This window comes from Camelus bactrianus, chromosome 11 (genome assembly GCF_048773025.1).
Source record: "Camelus bactrianus isolate YW-2024 breed Bactrian camel chromosome 11, ASM4877302v1, whole genome shotgun sequence".
NCBI lineage: Eukaryota > Metazoa > Chordata > Mammalia > Artiodactyla > Camelidae > Camelus > Camelus bactrianus.
The window spans coordinates 16,673,269-16,693,889 of NC_133549.1; the positions used below are offsets into that span (position 1 = coordinate 16,673,269).

General features: G+C 56.7%; 1 protein-coding gene across 7 annotated transcripts in view; it reads left to right on the top strand.

Annotated features, from left to right (window-relative positions):
* The window catches only part of CFAP46 (cilia and flagella associated protein 46), a 91,678-nt gene that overhangs the window by 39,759 nt on the left and 31,298 nt on the right, over positions 1-20,621 (top strand). For all 7 annotated transcript variants that reach the window (XR_012510022.1, XM_074373332.1, XM_074373336.1 and 4 more), the window contains 12 exons: positions 2,694-2,825; positions 3,155-3,317; positions 8,211-8,295; positions 9,515-9,653; positions 9,884-10,067; positions 12,433-12,592; positions 12,762-12,964; positions 13,664-13,882; positions 14,475-14,624; positions 18,680-18,828; positions 19,542-19,640; positions 20,278-20,410. Coding sequence is in view for 6 of the 7 variants with exons in the window: in XM_074373332.1 (XP_074229433.1) it covers positions 2,694-2,825; positions 3,155-3,317; positions 8,211-8,295; positions 9,515-9,653; positions 9,884-10,067; positions 12,433-12,592; positions 12,762-12,964; positions 13,664-13,882; positions 14,475-14,624; positions 18,680-18,828; positions 19,542-19,640; positions 20,278-20,410 (1,816 nt within the window). In the remaining variant the exon portion in view is untranslated. The remainder of the gene's footprint in view (positions 1-2,693; positions 2,826-3,154; positions 3,318-8,210; positions 8,296-9,514; positions 9,654-9,883; positions 10,068-12,432; positions 12,593-12,761; positions 12,965-13,663; positions 13,883-14,474; positions 14,625-18,679; positions 18,829-19,541; positions 19,641-20,277; positions 20,411-20,621) is intronic.

Below are 20,621 nucleotides of genomic sequence, written 5' to 3' on the forward strand. Positions count from 1 at the left end.
GGACAGAAAATGTGACAGAGAAGCCAGAAGATACACAGAAACAGTCCTGGAGCCCAGCATCCAAAGCCTGCAAATCCAGAAAGAAAGAAGAAAGGGGGGTCCCAGAGTGAAGGGCGCCGTCTGCTGACCGGCCCCCGCCAATGACCCACAGGGACAGTGAGGAGACTCACCCCACACGCGCCAGGTCGCGGCCGGCGAGGACGGCAACCCACAGCTTTCAGAAGAAGGCCGTCGCCTGCGCTGTGGAAACACGAGTCTTCTCAGGAACCATCACCGGAAGCTGGAAGAAAGCGGAGCATTCTAAGGAGAAGTAATTTTCGGCGTATGATTCTAACTCAGCCAAGCTTTCCAGTATCCAGGTAAAGAAAGCTATCATTAAACAGAGATGGGGGCCGACAGAATGTATTTGCCACACATCTGTTCTTAGGAAGTTATCTGAGGTTAGGCTCCAGAGAAACAAAGAAGTAAAGCGGGAGAGGGAAACGTTGGCTGCTGCGAACAGTGGAGGGGGTCAGAGAAGCGCCGCCGCGGCGGGGTGGGGGGGGGTGGGCAGGGACGGAGGAGGACCTGCTGTTGGGAAGAGTCTGCGGGCAGGTGCGGTTACGGGAAGGAGCACACGGGAGGGAACGCGGACTAGAGATTCCAGGAAACAAAAGTGACACACGGTTGCCGCAGGGAGGGCGCTCCCATGAGCACGGCGTTTGCCGATGTCCGGCGTCAGGGTCAGGGTCTGACGAGGCTGATCTGTGCTCACTTAAACAGATATAAACGGTACCAGTTCTGATGCTTTAGTAGTGGGATGTGGAGAGAGGCAAAAGAGAAGAGGGTGGGGTCCTAACACCTCCCCTGGGAGGGCGAGTCATCGGTGTGACAGGCTCAGGGCCCACAAGACATTTGGAGGCACAGAGAGAACGCACCGTGACATTAGCAGTGCTGTCGGGGGCCATGTTAGTAAGTGGGGGGAAGGGCAGGGGGGTGTCTGAGGAAGCTGAGCTCCCGCCTGTCACTGTGAGGATCCTGCAGGTGACGTTTACAGTTCAGGAGCTGGGAAGTCAAGGTAGAAGCCCGTTTTCTTTAGGTGAGCATGCGTCTGCTGGAGACAGGCTGGATGTTCCTGGCAGCAGGGCTGCGAGGGGAGTTAGTCTTAACCACAGTTACTCTTAATCACCTTGATAAAAATGCAAAAGTTAGTTTTAAAAGAAAGGAACTACGTTCCTACCGGAGGCTTCAGTGCAGAGTGTGGCTGTGCCAGCCTCCCATAACTGGGTGAAAACTGGTTTCACGGCCTGTTGAGGCGCCGCCGAGCTCATCAGGCCAGGGCGACACGGGCCCTGGCCCAGCGTCCTTTCATCAGTGATTCTTAAGTTGACTTTCATTTCAACACAGCAATTCTTGCAATAAAATCGGCTAAACATGTAAATGCTGACATCTGGTAACGGAGAGGGAAGGTCATCCAAGACTGTAAAATTTGATTTTCCTTGGTAGACCACTGTCGCCCTCCCCTGGTGGTCAGTGTCAGTGTGCTCAGCAGGTCATCCCTCTGCCGTGGGTTTGGCTGTGGATTTGACCTTTTGTTCACCCACACTGAGCCCCTGTGTCCAGGCACGGTGCTGGGTGCCAGGACACTGGAGGGACAGAGCCGAGGGGTATTTCTCCTGCTGGCCACCCAGAGCCCTGGCCCTGGCCACCGACAAGCAGGACACATGCTCAGATTCCGCCACGTGGCATGTACTGCAGGCAAGTCACCCTTTCTGTTGTAATTGCACACGCTTCAAGTTTTTATGCTGATTTTTTTCTATTTTGCAAGTTATGTAAAGAACCTTAGTGTGGAATTGGGCACAAAGAACTTTCATGATGGCATCTCACAATAACGGGAAGTTTTTTCAGATCTTGGGAAAATAGTGCAGTTATCAGGCAATTAGTATGCTCAGCTCTGGGTGCTCAATTACCAGAACATTTCCGATTCTACACTATTCACATGAAGGAATATACGTCAGTAAGGAAGTTCCTGTAGACCCCTCCAACAGACAAAGTAGACTGAGAGTCTGACAGTACTGGGGCCCGCCTACTCTGTTCAGCGTTGTTCGTTAACATAACCTGCCCCAGTGTGGGGTCCTCATATGAATTTAAAAGTCACTTTTCCTGCCAGTTCCGGCCGTGACGCACAGCGGATCTCAGACTTGCACCGTAAAAACTGAAATTTGACCAGACATGCGGAGCAGTTGTCCTCTGGCGCGGCCGGCAGAGGGCGCAAGGCGGCGGTTCCGGGAGGTCCGGGCGGGCGGGGCCTCGGGGGGCATCCCGGGCCCCTGGAGGGGTCCCCCCAGCGACCGCCGCGTTTGTCTTAGCTTAAGTCTGGCCCGGAGCTGAGCTTCAAGGACATTCGTGTGGCTCGGGGGGGAAGAGGTGGGGCGGCGCCCCCGACGTGGCTCTGGGTCGGGTCCGGAGGGGGCGCCGTCGCTCCGGGGCTCGGTCGGTTCACTGGCGGCTGCGCAAGACACGTTGCACAGTCATGTAGGATCCGTCGTTCAAAGCATCAGTTTATGATTCGTCTCACGGTTCTGCGGGGCGACTGGACTCAGCCAGTTCGGTCTGGTTTGGGGACTTCCCGGCGGTCCCCAGGGCTCGCCCATCTCTCTGAGCAGCACCCCCGCCCCCAGACCCCCCTGGAGCTGACGCGCTTCTCTGCCCAGGGTGCAGACCCAGCTGCTGGCGGAGATGCTGAGCACGGCCGCCTGCATCCAGGGCCGGAGCATCATGGAGAACCTCAAGGGGAGGAAGCAGCTGCGCCTGGCGGCCGCCAAGGCCTTCATCGAGAGTGCCAGGTGCGCGCGGCCGGTGCGCGCGGCGGCGGGAGTGACGGCCCCTGCGGCGCGCGACGCTCACGGCCGCGGCCACCCAGGCCCGCGCGCCCTCGGTGACCCTCTGACCGGGCTCGGCACCTGCCCAGGGCGAGGAACCCCGGGCGGCCGCGACGGGGTCCGGAGCAGCTCTGGGCGGTCGAGCCGGGGCGGGCGTGGGGCTGGGTGGGGCTGGGGCAGGGTGCGCCCCGGGAGCTGGCTCGTGAGCGCGGCCCAGCGGGGACCTGCCCGGGGAGGAGCCCTCACCCCTCCCCTCCGCGTCTGCGCTGGCTAGGTCAGGAATTCCCTTCCAGGTTTGGGGGCCTCGCGGGGAGCAGCGCCTTGGTGATGCTGGCCGCGCGGCACTACTGGAACGCCTGGCTCCCGCTGCTGTCCTCCGCTGTCAACAGGAAAAAATGTAAGAGCGCCACCCAGCGGATCATCAGCATCATCAACCGGACGGAGGCCAGAAAGCAGGTGCGCGGGGCCGCGGGGGATCGAGCCTGCGTCCTACCGCCGCCTCGAAGCTTCTTCCTCCAGAAAGGGTGGGCAAGAGCCTCAAGGAAAGGCAGACCCCGTGGAGCTGCTCAGACAAGGCACGGATGGCCGGCGTTGGCGGGGGGAGGGGGGGCTGGTCCCTGAAATCCCAGTGGGGCAGGTGGGCGGGCCATCTCTGACCTCCCTCCCCTTCCCTCCTCTTTCCCCCTCCTTGCTCTCTCCCCACCCCCAGAGGACCCTGACCCCTACCTGGGAAGTTCCATAAGAAAGGCGAGAAGAGGGAGGACGGGGGCAGAACAGGAGAGGCAGACGCACAGGAAAACCCACCAGAGGTGGCGGGCAGACCCACACCCAGGGTCCCAGGGGTCTGACTGGAAGGGGGTATGGCGGGTCCACCCGTCCTCCATTACCAAGGATTGTGGTCCTGGCAGACAGAACTTCCCTGCCTGGCCCCTCCCAACACCTGGCCCCTGAGGCAGACAGGGTCCGGCCCAGGCAAAGGAAAGGTTGTCCGGCCTGCGTCCAGCACCCTTCCTGTCTGTCCGGAAGGCCAGACTCCAGGCCGACAGAGATGGCCATGGCAGACAGATGTCCAAGGTCAGAGTGCCCAGGACACAGCCCACAGGGGAAGCCTTCGGTCCAGGGCCCAGGGAAACCATCGCTGTCAGCAGGCAGAGGGGCCCTGGGGGTTTGGCCTGGCACACGAGGTGGGGGAGCTGCCCTCTGGGCCGATCTGGAGCTGGTCAGTGCTGGGGCCACAACCTCCGCGTGTCTGTGCCTGGCTGGGAGCCTGCTGTTCCAGACGGGACCTCCGGTAGTCTCTGCTGGTGGGCAAACTGCTGCCGGGGGGCAACTCCAGCCCCTGTTTCGTAAATACAGGTTCACTGGGGCAGGGCCACGGCTTCTCACACACGCAGTCTGAGCTCCCCGACTGCAGAGGCAGCACCGTGACCAGAAGCACTTACTCCTGCACCTCGCAGAGAAAACACGCGCGGCCCTGGTCTAGGCCTTCATACCCGAAGCCCAGTTCTTTCTAATGTGCTTCTTCAAACGTGCAGTAAAACAGACATTGTATAATTTTCATCATTTTAGCCGTTCATTAAGTGTACAATTCAGTGACATTAATTGTATGCACACTATTGTGTGACCATCACCACAGTTATACCTAAAGCTTTTCCATCACCCCAACAAAACTCTACCCACTAAACACCTGCTCCCCTCCCCCACCTCTGGTGACATCCATTGTCCTTTGTGTCCCTGGATTTGCCTCCTCTAGGACCTCATGTAAGTGGAATCACACAGTGCTTGTCCTCTGTGACTGGCTTGTTTCACTGAGCACAGTGTCCTCGAGGTTGATCCAGGCTGTGTCAGCACTCCTGTCCTCTTCACAACCGGACACCACTCCATCGTGTGGATGGATCGCATGCTGCAGTGGGGATGGGTGGGTTGTCTCCGCCTTTGACAGTTGCCAGTGGCGCTGCTGTGAACGTCAGTGTGCAGGTGTCTCTGTGTCCCGCCTGTGGGGCGTGAGCTCGGAGTGGAATTGCCGGCAGTTCTCTGTTTGGCCTTTCGAGGAGCTGCCAGCCTGTTGTCCCCAACAGCTGCACCGCTGTTCACTCTCCCCAGCCGCACACGAGGGTTACAGTTTCTACACATCCCATCAACACTTATTTTCCATTAAAAAGAATCATAGCCATCCTAGTGGGTGAGGTACCTCACTGTGGTTTTGATTTGCAGTGCCCTGATGGCTGGTGGCACTGAGCATCGTCGCGTGTGCTCATTAACCATCTATGTGTTATATTTGGTGAAATGTCTGTTCAAGGCTTTTGGCCGGGTTTGAACTGGTTTGTTTGGTTTTTGTTGTTGGATTGTAAGAACTCTCTGTATATTTTGAATATTAATTTCTTATCAGATGTATAACTTACATGGTTTTTTTCCTTCATTCATTTGGTCGCCTTTTCACTCCCTTGATAGTGTTCCTTGATGCGCCAAAGTTCTTAATTTTGATGACGTTCAAACGTTTTTCCTTCTGTTGCCTGTGTTTTTGCTGTCATATCCATAAAGTCCTTGCCAAAGACAGTGTCATAAAGATTTTTTCCAGTGTTTTCTTCTTTTTTTTTCATTCTTTTTTTTAACATTTTTATTGATTTATAATCATTTTACAATGTTGTGTCAAATTCCAGTGTTCAGCACAATTTTCAGTCATTCATGGACATATACACACTCATTGTCACATTTTTTTCTCTGTGAGTTATCATAAGATTTTGTGTATATTTCCCTGTGCTACAGTGTTTTCTTCTAAGAGTTCTACAGCTTTAGTTCTTATGTTTAGGCCTTTTTTCCATTTTGAGGGAATCTTAGTAGGTGGTACAAGGTAAGGGCTCCGCCGCTTTTGCACGTGGAGATCCAGGTTTCCCAGCACCACCTGCTGGAAGGACTGTCCTTTCCCCATCGGATGGTCTTGTGTTCTTGTCAAAAGCCACTCCCACACCCATGCAGGGCTCATTCTGGGCTCTTTTGCTGCACTGGTCTGTGTGTCTGTCCTTGTGTCAGCACCACACTGGGAGTCACAGGTCCTTGGCAGTGATTTTCAGAGCAGGAATTGTGAGTCCTTCAACTTTGCTCTTCTTTCCAAGATCGTTTTGACCACTTGGGGCGCCTTGTGACTTCTTGTGGATCTGAGGGCTGTTGGAGTTCTGGGAGGGCTGTGCTGGATCTGTGGGTCACCCAGTAGTGTTACGTCTGAGCAATAGCAGGTCTTCCTGTCCGTGAGCGTGGAATAGCTCTCACGTGTTTCAGCATTCCTCGGTTTCTTTCAGGAACATTCTGCGTTTTCAGCTCATAGGCCTTTCACCTCTTTGAGTGTGTTTATTTCTTCTAGGTGCTGTTGTAAACGGAATTGCTTCCCGTCTTAGTCATTTCATGCTGTCATAACAAAATGCCACAGACTGGGGGGCTTAAACATCAAAAATTTATTTTTCACAGTTCTGGAGGCTAGGAGTCCAAGATGAGGCAGCCTGCACGGCCGGCTTCTGATAAAGGCCCTCTTCCTGGCTTGCAGAGAGCTGCCTTCTTGCTCTGTCCTCGTGGTGGGTGGGGGGCAGAGCAAGGTCTCTGGTGTCCTTTATTACAAGGACATCGCATGATGAGTACCCAACCCTCATGGCCTCATCTGACCCTAATTCCTTCCCAAAGACCCAGTCTCCAGTCACCGCCACGCTGAGGGTAGGGCTTCTGCACGTGAGGCAGTGCACTCCGTCAGCACTTCCCAGGCTCCCTTTTGGGCTGCTTGTTCCTGGCACGTCAGAACACCACCGACTGTCGCATGCTGACCTTGGGTCTTGCGGCTCTGCAGAGTCCGTTCACTAGCTGCAGTAGTTTTCTCGTGGCTTCTTGGAGATTTTCATCTGTGATCAGAGACAGGTTCCCCTCTTCCTCTCCAGTCTGGATACCTTCTCTTCCTTATTCTGTCCGCTGGCCTGGCTAGAACTCCCCATGCGGTGACGCGCAGCGGCGCTGAGTGGGCGTCCTTGCCTGTTGCTTGATCTCAGAGGGAAGCCTGTCTTCGCCGTTGAGCGTCGTGGCAGCCGTGAGATTTCACAGCTTTGTTGTGCTGAGGGGTCTCCCGCCACTCCTAGTTTTCAGAGCAGTTTTACGGTGAGCAGTTGTTGGATTCTGTCAAATGCCTTTTCTCAGTCAGTTGAGACGATCAGTGGCTTTCCTCCTTTCTGTTGTGCGATGTATCGCGCTGAGCGGTATTCTTGCGTTGAGCCACCCTTGTGTTCCTGGGATAAATTTCACTTGGCCACGGTGAATGGTAGTTTTACTTTGTTGTTAGATTTGATTTGCAGTCTAGCAACGTATTTTATTGAGGATTTTTGCATCTATACTCATGAAGGGTGTCATCGGTACTTTTCCTTTCTTGTGATGTCTTTGTCTGGACCTCCCATCAGCATGTGCTGGCCTCGCAGGGTGAGAAGGGGTGGGTTTTCCGTCTCTTCTCGGTAACCGATTTGTCGGCGTACAGTCGCTCACGGGATTTTCTCGCAGCCCTTTTTATTTCTGCAGGGTTGGCAGTAGTGTTTCCACTTTAGTTTTGGATTTTAGTTATTTGTCTGCTTTCTTTTTTTCTTTGTCAGTGTAGCTGAAGGTTTGTCAGTTTTGTTACTATTTCAGAAAACAACTTTGTGTTTCATTGATTTTTGTCTCTTGTATTTCTACTCTATATTTTATTTTTCTCTGCTCTTCTCTTTAATTTTTCCCCCTCCTTCTGCTAACTTTGGATTTAGTTTGTTCTTTTTCAAGTTCCTTAAGGTGCAAAATTAGGCTGTTGACTTGAGACCTTTCTTCCATTTCGGTGCTGGTGTCTGTAGCTGTAAACCTCCCGCTGAGCCTGCTTTTGCTGTGTTTCATGTGCTTCTGATCCCATTGATTTAAGGGCTGTAAGACTGACTTGGAGGCTTCATGTCATTAAAAAGCTGTAGGCTACTGGGGGTAGTCTGTGCATGTGCGTGCGCATGTGTGTACGTGTCTGCGTGTGCGCACGCACATGTGCGTGTCTGTACGTGTGTCTGCATGTGGGTGTGTCTGTGCGTGCACGGGTCTGCGTGCACATGTGCGTGTCTGTGTGCACACGTGTGCGTGTCTGCATGCATGTGCGCGTGTCTGTGCATATGCGCGTGTGTTCTGATGCTATCAGCCTTGAACTGGAGTGCCTTCTTTCATGGGTGAAATGTGATTCCATTTTTTGTGACTTAATATTTCAAAAAATTAGCTGGAATTTCTGTAATTAGACATTGAGCCAAATGAAAAGCAAACTGGTGAAAGAATAAACTAGCTTTCCAGTATCTGTCTTATTTGTTTTCACTCCAGGAAAAAGGAAAAACGCTGCTTCTGCACCAGTGGCCTACAGCAGATTTCCAAAGTGGAGGGACGACTGACGACCATTTTCTCTCAGGTTTGTGGACGCGGGACGCCAGAGCTGCAGGCGCGAGCCGGGGGCGGGCTGGTGCTTTTAGATCCCCACACCTGGTGCAGAGCAGCCACAGGTGATATGAGCAAAAGATGTCACCATGTGTAATCAAATATTAAGCTGAACCCTAAGCTCTACCAGTTAAGAGTGTTTGCTGGTGCTGCCAAGACGACACAGATGCAGACGGCAGCCAGGACCACACAGGACCCCCCGGCCTGGTCAAGGGCCAGGTGCTGCATGGAGCGGGGTACTGCCGGGGAAACGTGGGCCATGCCTGCACTTGGCTCCATGTGCTGAAAGAAACATCAAATAAATAAATGGTCTAGCAGCTTTAAAATATAAATTATACAAAAAATGAGAAAATAGAATTGAGCGTAGCAGGTATTTTGAGGAAAGATTACTTCCTAAAGTTTAGAGTGATCGTAGAGGCACACATTCAAATACACGAAAATTTAAATAATGCGAAAATTAAAAAGTAAACACTGGGAAAGTGTTTGTATTGACTGGCGGCTAAATGATTTGTTTCTATATAACACGTATGAAGTCCTGTTAGTCAGCGTGGGGGATGCCCCGCCGCAGTAACGAAGGACCCGACGGCTGAGCAGCTGAGCTCGCAGGGCGGCCCCTCCCCTCTGTGCTAGGCCCCGTCAGAATGTCCGGCTGGCAGGGTCTCTGCCAGCTCAGGAAGGAAGGGCTCCTCGGCGCTGGGCAGGGAAATGCAGAGCACTGACTGCAGGAAGCCCTTGAGCCCAGGCATGCGCTTCCCACACTGCGGGACCTGTGTGCTTCCCATGGCTCAGACGTGACCAGAAGTCTGGCTGTGGACAGCAGGGCACCCGTTATTTCCCACGGTCCCGAACGCGGCACCCCGAGCAGCGCAGGGCTGGCCCAGGTGGCTCCCGGGAGTCTCTGCTGCTCCCGGCCGGCCCGCATGGGCAGCTGCGTGTGTGTCTAAGGGACGCGGTGCACACACGTCCTGGAGTGTCCGCCGCTGGGTCAACCTTGTGGTCACACCTCACTGTCCAGCTCTGCAGCAGGTGGCCCCAGGCTTCCCAGATGCCGGCACTGTGTCCTGGGTGCTTCCTGGAACACCGCTGGTCCTGTGGCCTCAGGCCCTCGAGCTGCTAGCCTGGGCGCCCCCCACTCGGGGACTCTCCCCAGGGGCCTCCACTGCCGCCGCCCTGAGCCCCTCCTCCCGCCGCAGGGGCGGAAGATGACCTGACGCTGCGGGCCGCGCTCTACGGGCTGCTCTTCCACAGCCACGCGGACCGGGATGACTGGGAGGGCGGCCTCAAGGTGCTGGACGAGGCGGTGCAGGTGCTGCCGCGGACGGCCCACCGCCTGTGAGTGCCTGTGCCCCGCGCACCCCCATGACCATGTTTCCCAGCAGAGACTTCAGCACCAGCAGGGTGGGGAGTTAGAGGAATAAAGTCCCCAAACCCCAAGACACTCAAGCTCTACTTTGTCTCTGTAAGTGGAAGACAGACAGAGGCTTCAGTTTCGGATGCACTATGGACGCTTAAAGGTTGATCGCTCAGTTCAAGCCTCAGCTTTCCCTTTTACTTTTCTTTAGCTTGATTTTCAAACATGTGGTCATCGTGAAGGCCAAACTGGGGCAGAACTTTACAATGGAAATTCAGAAATTCAAGGACGAGAGTGAGGACTACCTGGCGCACATGTGGCACCGCCTGGCCTTGAACTCAAAGAGCATCCACGGGGAGCTGACCTGCTACCACAACGCCATCCACGCCTTGCAGGTCCGTCCGGGCTGACGCAGGGCCTGCACATGACCCCTGGGGGCAGAGGCCACCCCACGGAGGGGAGGGGGGCCTCAAAGGAAGAGCAGGGCAGCGGGGCACCAGTTGAGGTGGGGACGGAGTGTGTCCGCCGCCCCCCTTCCCGGCTGCGAGCAGGGAGGGGCCCGAGGCCCTGCGGGGTGCTGGAGGCAGCAGGGCTCTGCGGCCTCTGGGCCAGTCCCCGCCGTGAGAAGCTGTGCACTTGGAGATTTGGGGGGAGGTATGGGCACCTCGATTTGATGCAAGAGTTTGTGGGACTTGCCTAAGGATGAAGAAGGCCCCTGACCGTGGGACTAAAGTCGCCTCAAAGACGTGCATGGGTCGCAGGCAGCTGAACGGGCTTTTCCCCCTGGAGGTTGTCAGAGTCCTCCAAGGACTGGGGTGCCCCTTGGGAAAGGCAGGGGTTAACCTGGGACTGGTTGGGAGGCCGCTCTGGGCCCAAACGCAGGCTCTACCACGGGCTCTGTGGTCAGTCAACACCAAGCGGTCTTCGCAGAGGCCTGGGTCCCCGACAGGTGGCCGCGGGGCGCCCCTGCCCTCCCCCCAGGCCCAGGGAGCCACACGTCACACGAGTGGAACCAGACGAGGCGCGTCCTCCGCCCTCCACCCTCCGCTCCTCTCCTTGAGCGTCTCGTGGCGCGTGTCCCCACCTCACTGCCTGCGGCTGAACAGTCTTCGGCAGGTGGGCGGGCTGTGCCAGTGGGCCTCTGGTCATCTCCGTCTGCAGCTCTGGTGACCGGGCCGCTGGTGACGTTCGTGCACAGGTGTCCACACGGACGCGGTCACGGCTCTCTGGGCGCGTATCTGCTGCTCACGTGGGGACTCTGCTTTGCTGTTTGAATCGTGATCTGACTTCGTTTCCCTTGTCACTGACGATGTGCACCCTTCTCGGGCGCTTACGGGTGTCTGCACGTCTTCTGCAGACAAATAGCCATTGAGATCCTTACCCTATTTCTCAGTTTGGCTGTTTGTTTACTATTGAGTCATAGGAGTTCTTTATGTGTTCTGGACGCAAGTCCTCACCAGATACGTGATCCGGAAATATTTTCTCATTCTGTGGGTGCTCTTCTCAGCTCCCTTCTCACTTCCTTGATGAAGTCATTTGAGCACAAAAGGGTAAGATTTTGATGCAGCCCGACGTACCTGCTGCTTCTGGAGTGTCTGAGACACCGCCGTGTGATCCAAGGGCGCAGGGGTTACTCCTGCGTCTTCTTCCAGGAGCTTCGTAGTGGTAGCTCTTAGGTTGAAGCCTCTGATCTGTCCTGAGTTCAGCTTTGTGTTTGGGGTGAGGTGGGGGTCCGGCCCCCCACCTCAGCACCACTCGTGGAAAAGATGGTCATTCTCCCCTCGGCTCCTCTAAGGAGCCCCGTCCCCACCCCCCTGCACAGCTCAGGTCAAAGCCACCAGGGGCCAGCATGGTCCTTCTGAGGGCCCTTCTGACCCCTCCTCCTCCATACTGATGGCCATGGGACACCTGGCTCCCTGGTGCCCCCTCTCAGGGCTACCTCTCCGCCCCTCTGCCCTCCCCTTACCAGGGAGGAGGACCCCACTCAGGGCTTGGTCCTCGGCCCAGGCCCCGCTCCCTGGTGGTCTCAGCCAGTGTCTTGGGCTGACTCCACCCTCAGCTTGCACGTTCTACTGCCTCCGGCCCCCTTCCATCTTCTCGACCAGAAATGACATTGCTGCCCCCTCTTTCATCAGCACCTCCTCCTCCTTCCTCGCCCCGTGGTGCCAGCTGTGCCGTCCCCTTCCCAGGCAATGAGGCGCGAGGTGTGGGATGCATGCAGCGTGGGCTGGAGCCGCCAAGTGGAGGGCAGGCCGGCTTGACTCTGGGAGGGCGGGGGTGGGGGTCATGCAGCGATGACTGGTGTTTGATACCGAGTCTGTGCACCAGCCAGGCCTTGGGCTGGACTCTGGGGCCGCACATGGGACAAGGCGGCATCCTCTCTGCCCCCCGGGGCCCAGTGAGCCATGGAACTGTCCGATTCCCTCGTGTGCCCGAGGAGACCGGGCTGAGGATGGGGTGACGACTGGGAGCTCCTTGGCTGGGCCGACGTGGTTGCGGGGACTGTGAGGTGGGGGGGCTGGGGGCCGGGGGCAGGCAGCAGGGCGTCTGCCAAGGGAGCAGACCCCAGGAGGACCCCCGAGCTCTGGTGCTGCTGCACACTGCACACGAAGACCCACACCTGCAGCCACGCCTGACGGCGAGGCCCGGAGGAGGGCCCCTGAGCCTCTGGAAGGCGGAGAAGTGCGAAGTTCCGGTGCTGGCTCTCGGTGCTGCCTGCTGCCTGCGGGGCTCACTGTCCTTTCCTGTTTAATCCCAAAGAAGCCAGAGAGTGACTGGCAAAAGGTTGACTATATCGTGGAATTCAGCGAGTGGCTGTATCACAGACAGTTTCCTATTGAGGACGTGATTTTCCACCTGAAGTGGGCGATTGACATCCTGCTGAGGATGCAGCCAGACAGTGACACACCCGAGCCTGCAGGTGAGGGGCCCGCGGGTGAGGGGCCCGCGGGTGAGGGGCTGGCGGTGGGCCCTGAAGGGATGGCTGCCTGCTGTGGGGGACCAGGGCCGGGCCTGGGTCGGGGATGGGAGGAAGCCTTGAGGCCCCGGACGCAGAGCCCAGCGCCCCGGCGGTTCGCCCTGTCTCACAGATGAACGCCCAGCCACACAGGCGGCCCTGGGGAGCCTGCGGGCGGGGGCCACGGGGGCCGCATCCTTGGAGGCGCTGTGGAACGTGCGGCAGCTAGAGCGGCTGGCACGCACCCACACGCTGCTGGCCCTGGTGGCCCCGCACGCGGCCGGCTGCCGGGACTACTGCCTCATGGCCTACGCGTTCCTCCACCGCATCTGGCAGGTGAGGCCTGCGCTGCCCCCGCCCCCGCCCCCGCCCCCGGTCCTGGGCCACTTCCTTCCGGGACAGCGGTCCCCTCCGCTCACCCCCATAGCACCGACACCCCATGCCTGCCCCGGGGCCCCTGCTCCCACCGCCCTCCCTGCTGTCTACCCCTCCTAAGAGAGGCCTCACTGCCCCCTCCAAACCCACTCCCTCCACAGCTCTCCCCAGAGCCCGAGCCCCCCCCCCCCCCACCGAATCGTGTCTTCCCGACTCCCTGCCACTGGGCTTCCAGAACCTTCCCTGTGCCTCACCAGCCTCCTCGCGGCCCTGCAGGGACCCCCAGCAGGACAGACCTTTCCCCTGGGGCAGGCTTGCCACCCCCACCCCCTGTGACTTGCTGGGGACAGCAGGGCCATCGCCCCGCCCTCCAGGCAGAGACTCTTTGCAGTTCTTTTAAAAGAACTGCCAGAAGTCGCTCAAGTGTGCTCTTCGTCAGAGACACTGCACTGTTCACTTTGCGGAGCTGACGAGCCCTTCCTGACAGTCCGCGGTCTGCCCCCAGCCGTGTGTCCCCCGGGCCCTGAGCTCACGCTGGGCGGGCTCCCGGCTTGGCCGCTCCCACGCTTCGGTCACCCGCACCTCAGGTCCAAGGGCACGGGAGGAGGGTGGGGCCCCCTTTCTGTTCCTAACGTTGCAAATTTGGATTTCATTTCCCAGGTTTCCTTATCAACAGCAGGAAAGTCAATTTCAGAAAGTAAAATTCTAGCAGCAGCAAGTTCACATTTGTTGTTGCCTAAAAAAGAGAAGGAGAAGAGCAAAGACAAAGACAAGGAGAAGGACAAGGACAGGGGCAGAGACCCGAAGCAGAGACCCGGGCGGGCGCGGGGCCCAGGCAGCCCTGAAGGCTCCCAGCCCCAGCACCCGGCACCCTCTCCCGTAACGTGGGGGCCGCGGTCTCACCCCCCCCCCCAGCCCGGGAACTTCAGGCTCCTCCCTGGCGGCCATTTGTGTTGCGGGGGCAAGCCCCTCCACCCGGGCACGTCTGGGTCCTGGCTGTGCGGGGCGGGACAGGCGCCCGAGCTGCACGTCCCCCTGTCACCCTGTCCACAGGCTGTGCTCGCGGCAGCCCACCTGACGCTGTCCTGCAGCTCGGCCCCCCAGGGCTACCACCCAGCCTGGGCCCCCGGCGTCCCTGCCTCACTCACCCTGTGCGCCGAGCTGGGGCGCGCGCCCGGGGAGACCCCTGCTGCGCAGGGGCGGAAAGCCTCCGTGTGCGCTCTCCGGGAAGTGGGGTCAGAGTGTGTCTTGCCCCAAAGTCGTGTGTGTGTCTGCGTGGCACATGGTTGGGCTTGGATCCCAGGGAGGGTGGCAGGTGCCCTGGGCTCAGGTGCAGCGGCAGATCTGGGCCACCCTGTCTCCAGAGGCACCACCTTCTCTGGGCTCATGACCCACCTTTTGGATTAGGGCCACCTGGCTGCACGTCTCCAACTCCACTTCTTACAGCAAAGTCTGCCTTCCTGCCTTTCAGTGTCAACCCCCCACTCCTCGCAGACGGCTTGAGGATTTACCAGCAAGTGTGGACGAGTGGGCTTCCTACTCCTGCCCTGAGGAAGTGATATCTGTGTTCAAACAGGACCAGAGCAACTTTACTGTTAACTCTTCAAGTATCCAGAAGCCAGTAAGTTTATTTACCTAAAGGCACAGTCCCAGGACTTGGTCACCCCCCCGGCCAGCCTGCGTCCAGGGTCGGGCCTCTCTGCTGCGAAGGAGGACCCGGTTTAGCTTAGTGGGTTATCAGAAAGGGGCTCCTGTGTGAAGGCCCCAGGCCCTCCCCACAAGCGCCTTCCCCCACCGCTGCCGCTCCCCGAGCAACTGCTGTCTCTGGGGCCCACGTGCTTTTCCTCAGCCACTCACCACGCAGGTGCCACCCCTAACCGTGAGCGTTTAGCTGTGCCCACCAGTGGCCTGTGGCTGCTGTGACAGGCCACACAGACAGGGTGTTTTCCCTTCCCCGTTCTGGGGGCCGCAAGTTCCAAGTCAGTATCCCCGGGCAGGGCTCAGATGGTCAGCATGGCCCGCTCCCTCTGGAGAATCCGAGGGGTCCTCTGGCCTCTCAGCTGCTGGCGGTCAGGGCATCCCTGGGCTGGTGGCCTCGTCACCCCAAACTGTGCCTCCGTCTTTGTCAGTGTCTCCTCTCCCGCTTGTCGGGCCATCTGGATAGTCTAGAAGAACCACCCTGCCTAGGGTCCTCGTCTTAGTCACGCCCACGGAGGCTTCTGTTCGGGTCCATGGGCGAGGCGCACGCCCAGCGCAGCGCACCTTCCACTGCAGGGACACTGACAGACGGCCTTCGTGGGGGCTGTGCCGGTTGGATCTCCCCTCGGGGCAGGAGCTCCCGCCCCCATCCTCCCAGCCCCGCTGCCCCGCCTTCCTAACTCTGGGCGGGGGGTGGGACACCCCGATTACGGGGAGGCCAGACACTCTTCAGTGCCTTTTGGCGCTTGAATGTCCTCTTCGGTGACGTGCCTGTGAGCCCACCGCCCAGTTTGTGAAGCTCCCCGCCTTTTCCTGGCTGAGCTGGAAGAGTCCCGTACCTGTCCTGGAAAGCACTTGGACAGGTTTGAACAGCGGGTCACCTTTCACTCTGAACTTCGAGTTTCTTGAGGTCTCGTGAATACAGATCCCTGATTTTAATGGAATGAAGATTATTAATCTTTCCCATCACGACTAGTGCTTTTGTGTCCTGTTCAAAAAGTTCTCCTTCTAAAGGTCATGAAAATAGTCTCTTCCAGGATTTCCCCCAAAGCTTTATAGTTTTGTCAGATTTAGATCTGAAACTGGTTTGTATGTGGTGTGTGGTGCAAGGCGCCGAGCCGGTTTCGAGCTTTTAAACCCGGACATGTGGGTGTTCTAGCGCCGCTGACTGGAAAACCCACTTCTGTCGTGAGTCAGGCGTTCGTCCTCACACCATGTCTGTCTCAACTCCTGGACTTCGTAGCCTGGAATGTCTGGGAGGGAACTTCCTCTGACTTGTTCTTCAAGAAGGTCTTGGGTGTCCTTCCATTTTCCGTTGTGTTTCACGTGTATTTTAGAACCAGCCTGTCAGCTTCCGTTTAAACCCTGGTGGAGTTCCGGTTGTGACTGGATCTCAAGGTCAGTTTCAGACTCGGGAGAATGGGCGTCTCCACGTGGAGTCTCCTGGCCCGTGGGCATGTCTGGTTCCCACTGACAGGGTCTCCCCGACCCCTCCCGGTGACGGGCTTGGGTTTTCTGCGTGGAGGTGATGCGCGTGTTGGAGTTGTTTCTGCGTCTTTGGTATTTTGGATGTTGTTATAAATATTCCTCTTTTGTTTCTTTTTTAACTCCAGATGAAACTTAGAAATGGAATTGTTTTCATCTTGGCCTTGCATCCATTGATCTGGTTGACCTGTTAATAATTTTGGTAACTTATATGCAGATTCTTGTGGATTTTGTGTGTGCACAGAATCTGCATTTCACCTGCAAACATTTTCTCCTAGTTCTAACCATCCCGCCTGTTACCTCTTTGCCTTGCCGTGTTCTGTGGGCCGCCGCCAGCACGGTGTGCAGCGAGAATGGTCACGGCCCCGCCCTTGTCTTGCTCTCTGTCTCAGCCTTTCACTGAGCGTAGCTGACATTTGTTGTGGCTGTTGGTACGTGTTCTTTATTGATTAAAGGAGTTCCTTTATTTGCTAAGAGTTTTAATCATGAATTGCTGTGGATTCTTATCAAATATCTTGTTTCTCTATTCAAATGATGTTTTTGTCTTCCCTTCCTTAAATTAATTACCTGGATTTCCCCTAATGTTTTACCAGAATCAAGTCGGCCTAGATGGGAAGCATCGTCTGCTTTGTACGTCATCAGATTTAACTGGCTGATACTTTGCTGGGGTGTTTGCCTCTGTGTTCATGAGAAAAACTGGCTTTTAACTTTGCTTTCAGACTACACCCTTGTTAGGATTTGGTGAAAACTTACACTGACTCTGAACTGTTTCCTAGCCCCAGACATGCGGGTTTTCCACACCAGCAGCCAGCTCTCCAGTTCCCTGTGGACGCCCAGTTCTGACACTTAACTCCCCAGGTCAGCGCAGGCCCCACAGGTTGAGGGCTCGGTCCCCCGGACTGCCCCCACTGCAGACGCCGGTCACAAGTATCGGGTCCCAGGCCGCCGGCACTTCTGTCCAGCATGGGCCCAAGTGGGGTTCCCGGGACCCCTCCGCAGGCCCGGTGTTTGCTGTGACGACCCCCAGAACTCAGGGAGGCGCTGCGCTCACCAGACGCCTGCTTTACCACGAAGGACACCGTAAGGGGCACAGGTGAAGAGCCCACGGAGAGGCCCCCCGGCGACACCTGGGAGCCCGAGCCCAGGCGCTTCTGTCCCCGCGGAGCCGGGGCCCGGCCCTGCCCCACTGGCAGGCGCCTGTGGTCACCAGCCCAGAGGCCCCCCAGACCCCTTCCCGGAGGTGTTCGTGGAGGTTGCCTTTCAGAGGTGTGGCTGGTTGAGCAGCTCTTGGCCGTTAGTGCTAATTCAGTCCCCAGCCCCTCCCCCTCCCCAGATGTCAGGGTGGGGCTAAGAGTTTCAACTCTCCAGTCGCAGGGCTGGCTCCTCTGGCCGCCAGCACCCCACCACCACCCCGAAGCTCTCTGGGGACTGGAGCAGTCACCCTGTCAGCGTGGGCAAAGGTGTGCTTGAAAGGAGCTTGTGAGTGACACAGGCCGGGGTTAAGGGCTGGGGGCCGGGGGCCAGGGGCCAGCAGCAAAGAGCAGATGTGTGTTCCTTGTTAGCTCACGATGCCACACTGGCCTTTCAGTCAGCTAGAAACTGCTCCTTTCTTTTCCTTAACTGTTCTTGGGGAGAATGTGTGTAAAATTAGTTATTTCTTTCTTAAGTGTTTTGAAGAATTCCCTGGTGCAGACTTCTGGGCCCAGATCTTTGGGGAAGATTTTTAATTATGGACCCAATTTATTTAATAGTCACAGAACCCTTCAGGTTTTATATTTCTTTTTGTAATAATTTTGCTAGGTTGTACTTTTCCGGGATGTTTCCATGTAATGTACAATTTTAAATGTATTGTCAGAATGTCATTCTCAGTATCCTTTTCCTGTCTTTCAGGGTCTGTAGGACCTGTCAGGATTTCCGTGTCTCCCCCACCCTCTGTCTTTATCGGCCTCACCAGGAATTATCAATTAATAGTCTCTCAAAAAGCCACACACTTCCCAGGCCACCAAATGCTACTGGGCTTGGATGGAGTCCCCGCCGGGGCCACTTTGCCTTTTTGCCCCTGAGCCTCAGGTGCAGGCTTTCAGGATGCAGCCGGAGCATTTAGCTTTCGGTGGGCCCTCAACTCCACCGCCTGAAAAATCAGAAGTACCACTGACAACCACTAGTTTGTTCTCCGTATTAAATTTTAAAGCAATTGTATGTGTACGTAAAGAAATGAAACAAAAACATTCATTTGAAAGAAAACAAATGGTTTTTTCTTGTGAGGGCCTCTAACCATTCTTGGGCGCTGAGATTATAGGCAAATGCGCATAAAAAGATGAAGGCTTGAGTGGACGGGAGCAGGCAGGGGGCACATCCCTCATCACTCAGCAAACACGTGTCGACACCCCGTGTGCGCGTCCTGGGAGGACAGAGCCCTGGGAGGAGGGCCCTCTGCGCGGGAGGCCCGCCCTCCCGCTCCTCTCCAACCTTCCGTGTTTGCTGTTGGTGTAGACGCACAGTTTGTATTATCTGGATCACCTGGTGGAGGCCCTGAAGACGCTGTTCCTCCACGAGCTCACGGTCCCCGTCCTGCAGCTGGGCGCACTGATTGCAGCCTCCGTGGTGGGAAGCAAAGGCCTGGAAGACCTCTACCACCTGCGGTGGGTGAGCATGTTCTGTGGTCGGGGGGCCGGGACTCACTTGGCCGCTGAAGTGAACATTTAGCCAAAACAATATAAAAGCAAATCACATTTTAAGTATTAATAATGTAGTGGGCCATTTATTTAAATAATAAAATCCCTAAGATTTGTAAAGCCAAATAAATGAAAATACTTACACACAAAAATAGGGTTTTTATTTTAAAACTTCTACTCAGTCTTTAAGGGAATATCATTGCTCCAAGGAAACGCACGGTGAAGTGTTAGAACGAAGGGGCACCGCGTCTTCACCCGACTCAAAGCTGTTCAGAAAACGGTGTGCACGCCGAGCAGGGGGAGGGGTCTGGCTGAAGGGCTGCGGCGATGCTTTGCATGTTTGTGTAACTTTTCTGTAAGCTTGAAATCATTTCAAAGTAAAACTGTTTTGCGCAAGAGATCAAAGCAGAATTTGTTTGGGCGCCACGTACTGCGCTTTATCGGCGCTGCTCAAGGTGACCCTGAGACTGAACATGTGTTGAGTAACATGCGTGAATGAAGGCGACAACATTTTCTACCTGCAATTTGATAGAGCTACCGTTATTTCCGTAGTAATTCTGCTCAGCTTGAACAATTACTGAAAATGCCCTCAAGCTCCGTCCTGTCCCATCCGCGCTCCGGGCTGGGCCCCTGGGCGCAGGGCAGCCTGACTTAGCGCGATGCCCCCACTCCCCCTGCAGACTGGCCCTGGTCTGTTCCGAGTTGAAGCTGAGGGACGCGGCGGCGTTCCACGAAGACCTGGCCGGGCAGACGCACGTGGAGGATGTGGAGCAGGCGAGGTGCGTCCAGCGGGGCCGGGAGCTTCCTCCTGCTCGGGGGCTCCTGTCTCCCAGCTTTCCTGCGTCCCCGCCAAGCCCCAGGCCCCATCTCCCACGCCGGCCGGGCCCTGGGACAGTGCTTGAGGGGCAGTTATTACTGACTCACCCCTCCTGTGGGGGCGTCTCCCGGGTGGGGGAGTGGAGGGGGACGGAGGACCGAGCATTTGCAGGCGTCCAGGCGGGGATGCAGAAGTGGGGAGGCACCCTGAAGGCATGCGGGGAAGGCAGGTCCCACGGGAAGCAGGGTATGCAGGGGCCTCCAAGGTTGGCACCGCCTCCTGTCTCGACGGACCAGGTGGAGTCTGGTCTGCTTGTGAGTTTGAGGTTCGTGTTGAACTTTCAGATCGTGGTGTCAGATGAGCTTAGTGCTTGAGCCTGGAGTTTGGAGAAGAGACTGGGCTGAAAGCGCAAATTTGGGAGCCGTATTTGCTGTTGAATCATAGGAATTTTAAAAATCTTTGTAAACATGTGAATGAATAGTGGCTCCCTTGGCTAATTTAGTTTGCATTTCTGTGACTAGCACTGGAATGGGACGTGCTCAGAGCTCTCCGGCCGTTGTGTTTCCCCTTTGGCTCACTGCCTGTGTTACTTATGTCAGCTGCAGAAAAGAAATTGCCTTGAGAAAGGAGAAAAATAAGGAACCACTGTTGGAAGAAAGTCTGCCGACACTGACCGAGCGCCCCCCGGCAGCCCAGCAGACAGAGACGAAGCCCCTTGTGGCGAGGGATCAGGTGCTGCCACTTCGCAGAAGCGCCTCCGCTCCAGCCTGGTGGGGCCGGGCCAGGCCGGCACGAGCCAGTGAGCCCGGATTGGTCCTGCTGGTGCTGTGCCCACACCCTTGTGCAGGCTTCCTGGGAAGTCCAGGGGCTGCTGGGACGCGTCCCCGCCCCGTGTGGCCCTGGGAGTCCCTGGGGGAGGACGACGAGACGGCAGGGCCCCAGT